Source organism: Scomber japonicus, chromosome 24 (assembly GCF_027409825.1).
Source record: "Scomber japonicus isolate fScoJap1 chromosome 24, fScoJap1.pri, whole genome shotgun sequence".
Taxonomy (NCBI): domain Eukaryota; kingdom Metazoa; phylum Chordata; class Actinopteri; order Scombriformes; family Scombridae; genus Scomber; species Scomber japonicus.
Window position 1 is genome coordinate 9,450,540 of NC_070601.1, and position 13,071 is coordinate 9,463,610.

A 13,071-nucleotide genomic window follows, 5' to 3' on the forward strand; every position below is an offset into this window, starting at 1 on the left:
TACACATAGTAACATGACATTGTTTGAGTGTCAGGTAACGAGACCTGAGCACTGGAGAGCTAAGACTTGGACCTGAATCAGATTTAAGGCCAAAAACCTAACTTGGACTCGAATACTGTTAGACATGACATGAGCAACATAACTCAAGTGTTAAAATCCCAGAACAATAACATTTCAGAAAAATCATCACCTTGAATATTTAATTATTAAGCCTATGCATTGGGAAATGAATGGAAATGAAATGACTTGGTCTCAGCTATGTAAGAATCACTATAAATACAGTTATTATGTATGTTCTGCATTTCTGTTTGAAAAACTATTGAAATGATTGCCAATTCATTTTCCATTATTAAATTAATCAGTGAATTGATTCATTCTTTTAGCTCTGCCTGCCTTGCCTTGATATAGAGCTACCTATAACAGCAATAGAGCTGCAAGAAAACTACATTTTCTGACGTTTCTTGGTCATGTAGGAAGACATGATCTTACAAATCTTAGTGCTCAAACAGAGTTAAATGGGTTTTTTTCCTGGAGCAGCTCCATACGATGAAGAAACCCGACAGATTAACAGCTTAGATCCTCAGTAATACTATATACAGTGTGTCAGCATACCATTGGCTAGACAGTGACTCATACCACATAGTGTAGGTTGCACGTCTCATGAGTAGTGAGCATGAAAAGTGTTGGCAGCTGTTTACAAGATGTTTGGGATGCACTCTGCCTGTTTCAAAAGTTGCTTTACAATGTGGTGAACATGTAGTTGTGGTGAGAAGGGAATCTATTACTGAATGGGTACAGTACTGCCTGGCACATGCACACAGGGAGCAATAATGCCAGTAAGTCACTGGGCAAGGCTCCAGATATCAGGGGATTATGTGAAGATGAGAGGGCATTGACTCGGGAATCATCCAGCTACTGTACACATACACATACATAGGAACGCTCTACACAGACCAAAAGCATACAGCAGCAGGAACAGAGGACTTAGGTTGGAAAAAATAGGGAAAAAAAAGGAAGTTGGGAAGGAAAGCAAAAAGTGAGGGATATAAAGAGGCTAAAAGGGAATAAACTGAGGTAGAAATGTAGGAAAAAGGGTAGAAAAGAGTAACAGAAGGGTCTAAGGGTCTAACCAATGCTGACGTGGCACTAATGCAGGTCCACTGTAATAGTCTTTAACAGACCACAAAGCTTCCAGCAAAGTCAACCAGCCTGTAATTTAACCAAAAAACAGCAACTGTGCTATAATTAGCTCCTGCTACAGCAGAACCCAGAAGGGAAGAAAAGGAAGAAAAAGTAAAGCAGTGGATCGATAAAGCTTAAAACACCAGTGAAGTTTAAAGGTTTTAACAAACACTTCATGCACATGCTAAATTTACATTTGAGGGGCCAACTGTGTGTGAGCAAGTGTGTTGTCATATGTCAGCGTGTGTGTTTCAGTGTGTTGTAGGCTCGCTGGGCCAGCTGTCAGTTCAGTGTGTCAGGCAGTAAGCTCTGGCTAAGACTCAGACTCTGGAGCACAGCCAAACATGCCACTGACTCTACTGTATCTACGTATGTGTGCGTGTGTGTGTTTGAACTTCAGACTTAAACCCAGCAGTCATGACCAAAAGCTGCTGTAACTTGGTCCTGACAAACAAAATAGGCAATCATGCTTTAAAAATGAACAATTCTTAGCAAACTTGAGACCCTAATAGATCATTTCAAGCTAAAAAGAAAAACACCCAACATCTTCTTAACTAAATCTTGAACTGTGTTAAAGTCAGATTGTAGGTTTTAAATACAAGTCAATAAAGATGCTGTGAATATATGGGTGATTGTTAGTATGAACAAAAGTGTTTTTCAAACCAGGAAAATGACAAAAATGGGTGGGTTTGATTAGCAGCTCTACTGCTCTAAGTGACTGTTATAAATCTGGGAAAGCAGGGCGCTATTGGGGCAGGGTTTTTAATCATGCTTAAAATTAACTGCTTTGGAAGATAGAGACTATATAATTCATCATGTTTTAAACTACTTGAAACACTGCAGCATCGTCGAGGATGCAATGATTTCTATGTTACCTGCATTTGTTTTCTGTTGTAAGCAATAGGCCTAGGTATCAGTACTCCATACCTTTAGGGTATCGACTGAAATAACCCAGTTCTAGTATCAAAATTTCACCAGTCAAACGATACCTACATTCAATCCTTTTTGTACCCAGATGTAGGAAAAAACAACTATCTGTATGGTTTTGTTGTAGCCAATCAGTGCAAGTGTTTTTTGAAGTTATGCATGACAAATTGTGCAATAGGAATGCTTGTTTTAATGACTTTTTACTATTAAGAAATGAATCAATTCAGGTGTTTTTGAATTTAAGTTGCTCCTTTTTTGTCATTGTAGTTTGTTAGTTTTATTTTTGTTGCTCACTCCCAGAATCTCAGAAAAAAGTTTGCTTGTCTCTTGCTACTATTGTCTTGGTGGACAGAAGAAAGTTTAAAACAACGACAACAAAAAAGCCTCAAATTAGGAAAAGACAACAATTTCATCATCATCATCATCATCATTTTTTAGCAAAGTTAGAAACAAACTGCACGGCGCACACACCATGCAGACATATAGGGGTTGAATGGTGCAGAAGTATCAGACATTCAGGCGTCGCACTGCTTTTCACTGCTGCTGAAACTCTAAAACTCCCTGCTTTGTCCTCAGTGGAATGAATGAAATTAAACTATAGCGGCGAGGCTGCAAGTGAACCCCTTTACCCACCAAACAACACACACACACACACACACACACACACACACACACACACACACACACTGGAAGTGGGGCAATGCTGCACAAATAGTGATTATGGGGGGCCTAGAAAGAATGCCCCCCCCCCCGCCCTCCCTCTTGTACCCTTCCCCCAAGCCCTGACACCCCTTATCCAGTTCATTCATTCTTTTTTTTCAGGGGCTTAACTGAGGGCTAAAATGATAGCCTACATAAAAATCTTCCCATTAAAACTAAATATTGCACTGTTGAGCTCATTTGATTAAGTTCAGTTGAGTTCTAGAGGATTCTCTGGATCCCTATTCAGCAGTTAAATTCACTTTATTATTCACAAGACAAAGATGTCCCCCACTTATGTCCCAACTTAACAGACATGTCATAACTTACATGCATATTTTGAGGATTGAAAGTACAGTATGAGAGGAATACCACGACGCATGGCAACTAAGCCCATTCGCACTCTTGACGGTCTCCAGCTGAACCCCCGTGTGTGTGTGTATGTGTGAGAAAGAATAAGCCCTGAATTTAGAGAGGTGAAAAGATAGTGAGGAGGAGAAGGAGGAGGAGGAGGAGGAGGAGGAGGAGGAGGAGGAGGAGGAGGAGGAGGAGGCGAATGAGGCAGTCGGAAAAAAAGAGAGCGTAGAGGTGCTTCTTTTCTCAGTAGGATGAAATGGAGGACAGGGTTTCTTTACACATGCCTACATATTTAATGTGTTGGCCTGGTGCTAGCTCAAAGTGTGGATGTGTTCTTTCTCTGTGGTAGCAACACTTCACAGCTGTAAGATACACACCATCAGGCTTTTATATACACTTACAGTATATTTCCATTTCTTTCTTCCTAATTTTAGTTCAGCAATCCTTTTAAAAGTTGGTTAATGATACATTTAAATAATTTACCAGGAACTAATAATTCATTGATTCTAGTTCCTTTCTAGTCACGCTGTAGATATCTGGTGGAAGTTAAATGATCATTCAGGTATATTTGTGTGCGAAAACAAAAAGGTGACTGTTCTAATTATTACCAAACTGTGTGTTGTAAACATCCATCCATACACAACATTTCCTTTGGCTTGTTCACAACATGTTCGATCATCTGACTTGTCATGATGCTGTCAGCATGTTCTCAGATGTCAGCAATGAACTTCATAACCATCCGATACTATAGCCAAAGTTCAGCAAAGACCAAACCGGTTGAAATAAACTAACTTTTTCAAAAAAAAGTACATCCCCCTCCTCATCTCCTGATTCTTTTTAATCTGAAGCAGTCATCCCGCTCTCCCACTAAGGTCTCTCAAACAAAGAGCTATTGTTATCATCCCATTTCTACTTATTTTTTTATGGTGTGCTTGCGTACATGAACGAACTTTGTGGGTGTGTTGTTTGGGATTTTGCACAATATATTACAGCTCTAATTTCATTATAAGAAACATTGTTGCATGACAAAGCAGCATGTGCAAAATCTATCTTACAACATACACGTTTTGCAACCTAATTTCAGTTGGCATAAAGCAATACTGTACCAACTTAGAGTTAAAGGATTAATTCACAATTTTTCAAGCCTTTTTTTAAAACACTGAAACTGGTTTAATTTTCGATAATCATTCCTCCTGTTCATATTGGCTATTAAAAGATCCCTACCTAATGTTCTTTCAATGTAAGTGATGAGGGACAAAATTCAGTCCTTCTTTAGTGCAAAAGTGTATTTAAAAGTTTATCTGAACTCTGTATGAATATCAGCACAGTCTTCACACGTTGCTCATCTATTGCAGCATCTCAACCCTACAGAGTTACACTGTGCGGTGTGTTTGAGTGCATATGTGTGTGTGGATTCAATTACCACTAAGACGTCTTTACATTGTAATTTGTAAAAACTCAATTTGTAAAATCAATGCTCGTGGAGGTGAAGAAGAGGCAACAGCCCACTTAAGTGTCATAAAGTTACAGTTCATTACGCGTACTGAAAGCATGATGGAAACCCAGTTAACGTTGTCTATTACTGTCTCAGACAGACACACACACCTCCTCTTCTTTCTCCTCCTCCTTTGTACTGCAGTTGTGTTCCTACAGGTTCTCTCACTAAACGCATATTGTCAGTTCAAAGACGGCAGCCAGCTGTGTGTTAATGGCTGCCAGGGCTGGTGGCTGGTTCAAAGTTCAAAGCCACAGGATGCTGGACAGCTTTCTGATGTTCGCCACAACGCACACACACAAACATGTGCACACACAGGACCCCTCGCTGAGGACTATGCAAACAAAAACAAGAATGACATAGTTGGACACAGAGGTGATCCAACACACAAAAAATGACCTCAGCAGACAGAAACAGACATATAAACACAATGAAGCAGAGGAGAGGATAAACAGCTCTCATCAGGATCCACAATTATCTTTTAAGATGTAGTTTAGAGCACCGAAAGTGGAAATACATGTCATTTTAAATAATACTGATTTTAGTATGGCTTTAAAAGTATTACATATTTTAAATGCCCATAGTCACAGCATCAAAAACAAGATCAATTTTTGGTGAATCTAATTCATATCAACCTCATTCAAAATGTGCACATTTCACATATTCAACATTATTAAATTAATTTAAACACTTGTTTTGGATGCTAGAGGCAATAAAGTAAATTTAGGCAGGTGTTCCTGAGATAAAATGAACTTGAATCATGCTTGTTTAATATGTATCCTATCAGTCCAGGTAGAGTATCCCAACCAGGCTGTGATGATGTTAGTTTATTATAGATATTTCATTTATAAGTGCACATAGAGGCAATGTGTCACTACAGCAGATGCTCAGTACTCAAGCTTCACTGTGACCTTCAGCTCTTCTGCTGCTCTGGTATGCACCAAATGGAAAGGACTGGCTTGGAATGTAGACTTGAAGGCACTAGGTCTAGGAAATGAGGTGTGTGTGTGTGTGTGTGTGTGTGTGTGTGTGTGTGTGTGTGTGTGTGTGTGTGTGTGTGTGTGTGTGTGTGTGTGTGTGTGTGTTGAGGATGCAGCAAGGGAGTTAAAAGTTGTTGTGCTGGCATCAAATGCCAAAACGTCTGTGCACGTTTGCATGTAGCGAAGCAAAGATTTTACAGCCGTTCTGCAGCTGTGTGTGTGTGTGTGTATGTGCGCACTTGTGTGAGGGAATCCAAGCTTCTATTATCTGGCATTAGACTCAGGGTTTACCAGAGCTCCATCTGTCACTGCTGTGGAGCATCTAACACACACACACACACACACACACACACACACACTCATAGAAGAGGGGCTGGCAGGCACACACACACCATGCCAAACAACAACTGGGTCACAGGGCCAACAGTGGTCTGGTATTTGCGCGCACGCCGTGTGTGTGTGTGCGTGTGTGTGTGTGTGTGTGTGTGTGTGTGTGTGTGTGTGTGTGTGTGTGTGTGTCGTGCCCATTATGAAGGTATTATTGGTGCAAAAGGTTTGAGCACCTGTAACAGTGGAATTTGTAGTTGTGTACAGTGATTGTGTATGTGTGTCAGTAAAGTTGAGGTCACATACTCTATGAGTTGTGTACTTGTAGATTTTTTTTCTCTCCACAAATACAACACAACACTTACACATTCACAAATTCTTAATTACAGGTGCACAAATCCTATTTTACAAGTCACAGATTAAAAAACTGACATGCTCACATTTTTGCTCCTATTGTTGTAGTACATTTGGTGCAAAACATATTTGTGTGCCTGTATCAAAAAATGTGAAGTTGTGGATAAAATTTGAATATGTGCAAATCTGAATGTGAAGTTGTGCAATAAATATTCAATGTATGTAAAATAATTTCTCACGAAAATATTTGTGTTCTTTTAAAACACAAACACAAATTGATAAGTACAACTGCTCGAATCTTCCCCACGAGTCACAGATTCTGTTTCCTTCAACTACAAATCACAAACCGCGCCTCCACTGAGATATGTGGTGCAGAACTATCTGTGCATTCAGTCTATGGAGCAAAAGGCGGGTGCTGATCTGAGATCGACTGATCCCACAGCCAATCAGAGAGGAGAGGGGCTTCTGTCCCACAGCCAATCAGAGATGGGCTTTTGTTTACATGCGGAGTGAGAAGGGGAAGAAGAGTTCCCACCACAGTTTATGGTTCCCACCGGTGGATTTGGACTTGCTAAACTAATAAATAATAATAATAATGATAATAATAATAATGATAAATACTTTATTTTTGGATAGGGACAGTACATATTGATGAACATCGATATTAAAACATCTCTGTAAAACACACACAGCACAATACAATACACAACCAAAAGGATATCAGATCCAAACAGGATACAATGTAATAAAAAGTTCAGTCAGCAGCAGAGACAGCGAAATAGGCAACTTTCAAGGTAGGTTGTATTTTTAACCACATTAATAAATAAACCCCGACGTGAAGCTGAAAAATTTAGCGTCCGCGTGCATTTGTGCATATCTGTCACGCGCCGTAATCTCTTTTTACAGTTTATGACAGATAAGACAACAACAATACACACTTGCAACAATGCACGCGGCCGGGAGGAGGGTTATCAAAACAGAGGAAAAGTGACAGGACGCTAAATTTGTCAGCTTCGCGTCGGGGTTTATTTATTTATGTGGTTAAAAATACAACCTACCTTGAAAGTTGCCTATATCGCTGTCTCTGCTGCTGTTAGTTTTAGCATGTGCTAAATCCTTCTCAATCCGCATGTAAACAAAAGCCCATCTCTGATTGGCTGTGGGACAGAAGCCCCTCTCCTCTCTGATTGGCTGTGGGATCAGTCGATCTCAGATCAGCACCCGCCTTTTGCTCCATAGACTGAATGCACAGATAGTTCTGCACCACATATCTCAGTGGAGGCGCGGTTTGTGATTTGTAGTTGAAGGAAACAGAATCTGTGACTCGTGGGGAAGATTCGAGCAGTTGTACTTATCAATTTGTGTTTGTGTTTTAAAAGAACACAAATATTTTCGTGAGAAATTATTTTACATACATTGAATATTTATTGCACAACTTCACATTCAGATTTGCACATATTCAAATTTTATCCACAACTTCACATTTTTTGATACAGGTACACAAATATGTTTTGCACCAAATGTACTACAACAATAGGAGCAAAAATGTGAGCATGTCAGTTTTTTAATCTGTGACTTGTAAAATAGGATTTGTGCACCTGTAATTAAGAATTTGTGAATGTGTAAGTGTTGTGTTGTATTTGTGGAGAGAAAAAAAATCTACAAGTACACAACTCATAGAGTATGTGACCTCAACTTTACTGACACACATACACAATCACTGTACACAACTACAAATTCCACTGTTACAGGTGCTCAAACCTTTTGCACCAATAATACCTTCATAGGCCCATCCCCAAACCCAAAGCTTGAATTAGTGTGGATCAGGAAAAACAGCAGCCAGACAAACATTAAAATATTACTTATGGTCACGTGAATGTTTGGGTTCCTCTTTGTGTCATGAAAGCTGCAGCTATCAGGGGGTAGTCAGCGGACACCCAGAGGTCACTGAGGAGAGCCCAGGTTTATTTAAACTTAACTTACCCTAATTTTACTAGAAATGATCCCAGTTGGATGTCTGTCCCTTACAATAACAAGGAGCCTAATGTGTCATACATATGCTTTCACTGAAAATACCCTTTATCATTTGAAATTGCCAGCAGATTTGTGTGTCATCCTTTTTCAGAATCTATATTTATTTATTTTTGGTTGATTTCTATTATTATGATGCTACAGTGTGGTTCCACCATGCATGTATATATTGTGGAGGGCCAAGTCTCTGATTTAAAAATGATCTCATTCAACAACGGTTAGAAATACAGAACAACGGCTTCAGGCTTGACTGTGTCACTGGCACTCTGCCGTGATCTACTGAATAGATGGTGGCATCATCATCTCAGCAAACAACACACAACTGTCCCTCTCTCTGTCTGCAGTCTGCGCTGCCGTCACAACACACACACACACACACACACACACACACACACACACACACACACACACACACACACACACACACACACACACACACACACACACACACACACACACACACACACACACACACACACACACACACACACACACACACACACACACACACACACACACACACAGGCGCTGGGTTTCCAGTGAGTATCCGTAATCTGGGATGAAAAAGAAAAGTCGGCTCTCATTATCAAAATAGTGTTGGTATCATAATATTTCAATGTACCACCAAGTGCTTGAATCCAAAGGCCATGTAATCAAATGTCTCACCAGCAGCAATCAGATTGTCCTGGTAGTTGGTGTGATCTTTCTGCACCAAGAAGGTCAATGAGTTTGCTGCAAGTCTCCTTTCTCCAAGTAAACATTGCACCGAACCTCTGCCTGCTGCAAGTGCATGCCTCAGACCTGTAATCTCACGGGAATTTGCATCAGGAAACACCTAAAAACACACCGTGAGCTGATGGGAGGTCTGCGGTGCGACTCACTAAACTACAAAGCATGTACTTGCAATATTGTGTCTTTAAATCCAGGTCATCCTCCCCTCTTCCCTCTCCACTATTAAAGACAGACAAAAACATGCGGTAAAAGCTCAGCTGGGAGTAAAACCAGCGGATATAACAGCAGCCCTTTTTTTTAGCTGCCTCTGGCCATAGATACTAGTAATTACACTCCTCAGAACTAAGATGAACATGAAAACTAAGAAAGACAGGGATGGAAGAGGAGAAAAAAAATTACATACACAGGAGAGACAGAGAGGGTGGGAGCCAATGTGTTTTTACTTGCCCTAAAATGCAGCTGAAGGAAAAAACCTGACACTACTCTTTTACACAGTGACACCATGGCCTGGAGACAAGACTTATCTCTTATAGCAGGCTTAAAGGTCAATGATAATGAGTTATTTACTGCAACGTACATTATATTTCAAGCTCAATGCAGATTTAGAATAACGTGCATGTGGTTATTGACGTCTTTAAAGTGGATATGTGCCACAGCATTTAGACAAAACCACCTCAATTCTGATACCCGCAGAGGGGGAACACTGTAGCGCTTCAAAGAGGATTTCTCCAGGCACTCTGATCTGGGCTAGAACCGAAATTTGACCCGAATCAGTTGAAAGAGTCGCCTTGTGATTTTGTAACTGTGGTGAAGCCGAGTAGGTCATAATCAAAAGGTCAGTGATCCTCAACAGTAAGTGATCCCCCTCTCTTCAAATCTTATCCATGTAGGCCACAATGGAAAAACAAGGTCTGAATTGTTGTAAACTGCACCAGGTTACAGAATTCACCTTTTTTGGAGTTTGTTTTGCACAATGTATGATGCAGATCTGTTAATTGTTGACCATTTTAAACAGTACATGTTCAGTTTACTCATAATGGGGGAATCTAAAAAACAATAGTCACCAAATGACGTCATCAGGGTTATCCCAGCCTGGGCTTTATTTATATTATATATATTTTATATTTTTCTTTGTTAATCCTACAAGTACACAATTAAATCACTACCTATTGATGACACCAACAGCCATCTCACTAATGGTGAATGCTGTTCGATTGCAACAAGGTCAAGTACAAGGTTCAATACAGCAGTTTAAGTTACAGTAATTGAGGTAAATGTGACAATATAATCATATAGTCATAAAATGGATTTCGGGTTGGATCCATCCTTCCTAGAGAGTTCCTGTAGTTAAACAGAGCTGTTTATTAGCGTGATTAATATGTTGCTCCTCAGTATGTTTGATTTGTTGTACTTTGTTGTTTCCATTATTCTATCCCTCCTCAGGGATCATTAAAGATTCATCCCGTCCATTTAATCCAATTTAGCCCTGTATTGACTTTATTGATTATGTTCTCTTGCTTTCAGTCCCATGTTAGATTGATACAGTATCCCTCTGTAACAAACTGTTCGCTGCTGCTGAGGCTTTGCGTGTGTGTGTGTGTTTGTGAAAAGGCCTCTTGAGGACAAAATAAATTGCCTGAAAAGTACACGACAACAGCAGGGCTGCTTTTAAATCCAATACAAACAGGTAATGTTCCAGCAAGATCAATGCTTCTTATTCTTCTGACACACACATAGATCCACATCCCACATTGTATTATGGGGGCTTAGCTGAGACTTGTCAGCTTCTAATCTTGATTTGGCAAAAAGCAACAAGTAAAGGTGTATAGGCTCATGAAATCACCTCAGTCTATCTGTCAGAAGAGCAAACACACTCACTGTCTTTGCACAGCAACACAAACCAAAACACACTGTACACACACTTGAAAAAGCCCACACAGGGCCAAGACAAGCATGAGGAAATCTCCATGGATTATTATCAACGCCATGGTTCACAGGTTTTCTTTTATCAAACAAAGAAGTACTAAAATACACTAAAATGATGGAGATGGACAGCCACACACACACACACACACACACACACACACACATACACTACTGAGGAAAAAAATGAGGGGGAGGAGATGTTGACATTCAAACTCTCAAAAGGGTTTTGTCCAAACGTTGCTCCCAACTGAAGCGAGGAAACACACTGTGTTAATGGGACAAATGTGATTAACATGCTGTCAGTGTGCTCTTCTGTGTACTGTACTGAGGACGGGCACACATCATGTTAACACACACACACACACACACACACACACACACACACTTAACAACACACGGACAGTGCCCTCAAGATGAAACACACTGTCCACTTGAGATTGCTTTATGTAACCGTCTGATGGATGGAAATGCCTTCAGGAGGGAAAGCATCTTTGGACACTGAGACAAAATCAATGTGGATACTGAAGGTCTGTCATGTCCATTCATTAAGTTTATTCATAAAGTGCTTTGCACCCATTAATAAACTTCTATTAACATCCACGTGCTTTTTACAAGAGAGAACACCAGTTTGTTTTTCCTCCTCTTTATGCAACGTATTGTAACCTCCTCTAATTAAATGTAAAACCATTTTTAAAAAGAGATTCCTTAAATTATATATTTTTGAGGTGAACTGGGATATTTTACAGTTGAAAAATAGATCCCTTCATCTAGACTCCATCTAATACAGTCCATTTGGTTGTTTTTGCCTTTCTTGCCCAGAAACTCCAGCAAGGCCCAGCTTCTGGAATGACTTTGCTAACACTAACAGAGTCATTTTTTGCACAAATATGTGAAAAGACTTATACTCTTAGTTAGCTTATAACAGTGTGCAAGAATATTTCATCTCTAATATTTTTACACAGTGTTGTCATGGCGATTTTAGCAGATAACATTTTTTCCGATTTATGTTTTCATTACCTTTCAAACCCATTGAGTGGTTTAAGTTGTTACAGTTGACTAATACTGTGAAAGGAGTATTAAATGGGAACTGTTTGTGTCTCAAATTCAACTTATCCTCTTTCACAGCCATAACAAAAAATATCTATATCTAATTAACAGTTTGTTGTGTCATTTCATGAGGGTGAAGATAAACCCTTTTATTTCTGGAGCACTCTGTAGACTGACTCCTGATGAAGCTCTAAGTAGAATAACAGGTAAGTATGTGTACACACCTTAGCTCTGCTGTACCACCTGGTCAACCTGTGATGCAGTCTGGTGTTGCACATGATAATAACTAACAAGAGTGCATGAAAGACAAACACACAACCTATAAAAACTCCAGAATACAGTTTGTTTTAGTCCGCCTGGCGATGTATGCACACACACACACACCTGCAGATTTCTCATGATCCTATCTCTCTCTATAAAGCTTATTCACACAGAAAAGTCACCTAACACACACACACACACACACACACACACTAGTATCAAATTATGTCATTCTACCTCTCATTTGCCTCTCAAATACACACACAAACACACAAACACACACACACACACATACACACACAAACAGACACTCTACCTGTCATCATCTTCAGTTGCAGCCACAGCCTGGTGATATCGTGGCAGAGTTGAGACACTCGATTTAGAGCCATTGCTTTGCCGGTACATGTATACCCCCCTTATACACATGCACACACACGCACGCACGCACACACACACACAGTTAAAATACATTCACACACAGACACATGTTGTCAGAGTGCATCGCGGTGGAAGTTCAGGCAGTCCATTCTGCCACAGCCGAGGACTTCAGCTGCTCACTGAGCTGTCACTGCACAGCGCAGAGCTCTCACACACACTCACTCACACTCACACACACCCCCTCCCCCCCTCCTCATTTGTGCCAGGCAGCAAGGCGGAGCTTCAGATGATCCACCCTCCCAGTGCAGTCTCACATTTCCCACTGTTTTCACAGACAGAGCATGACAGAATATAGGAGTCTTTAAAATCCTGAAC

The 13,071-nt window shown here is 40.2% G+C and overlaps 1 protein-coding gene across 2 annotated transcripts in view; it reads right to left on the reverse strand.

The window, feature by feature from the left end:
- mcf2la (mcf.2 cell line derived transforming sequence-like a) overlaps positions 1-12,839 on the reverse strand; it is a 35,501-nt gene extending 22,662 nt beyond the window's left edge. For both annotated transcript variants that reach the window (XM_053314336.1, XM_053314337.1), the window contains exon 1: positions 12,635-12,839. In XM_053314336.1, coding sequence (XP_053170311.1) covers positions 12,635-12,707 — 73 coding nt within the window. In that variant the 5' untranslated portion in view covers positions 12,708-12,839. The remainder of the gene's footprint in view (positions 1-12,634) is intronic.
- Between the last annotated feature and the right edge of the window lie 232 nt (positions 12,840-13,071).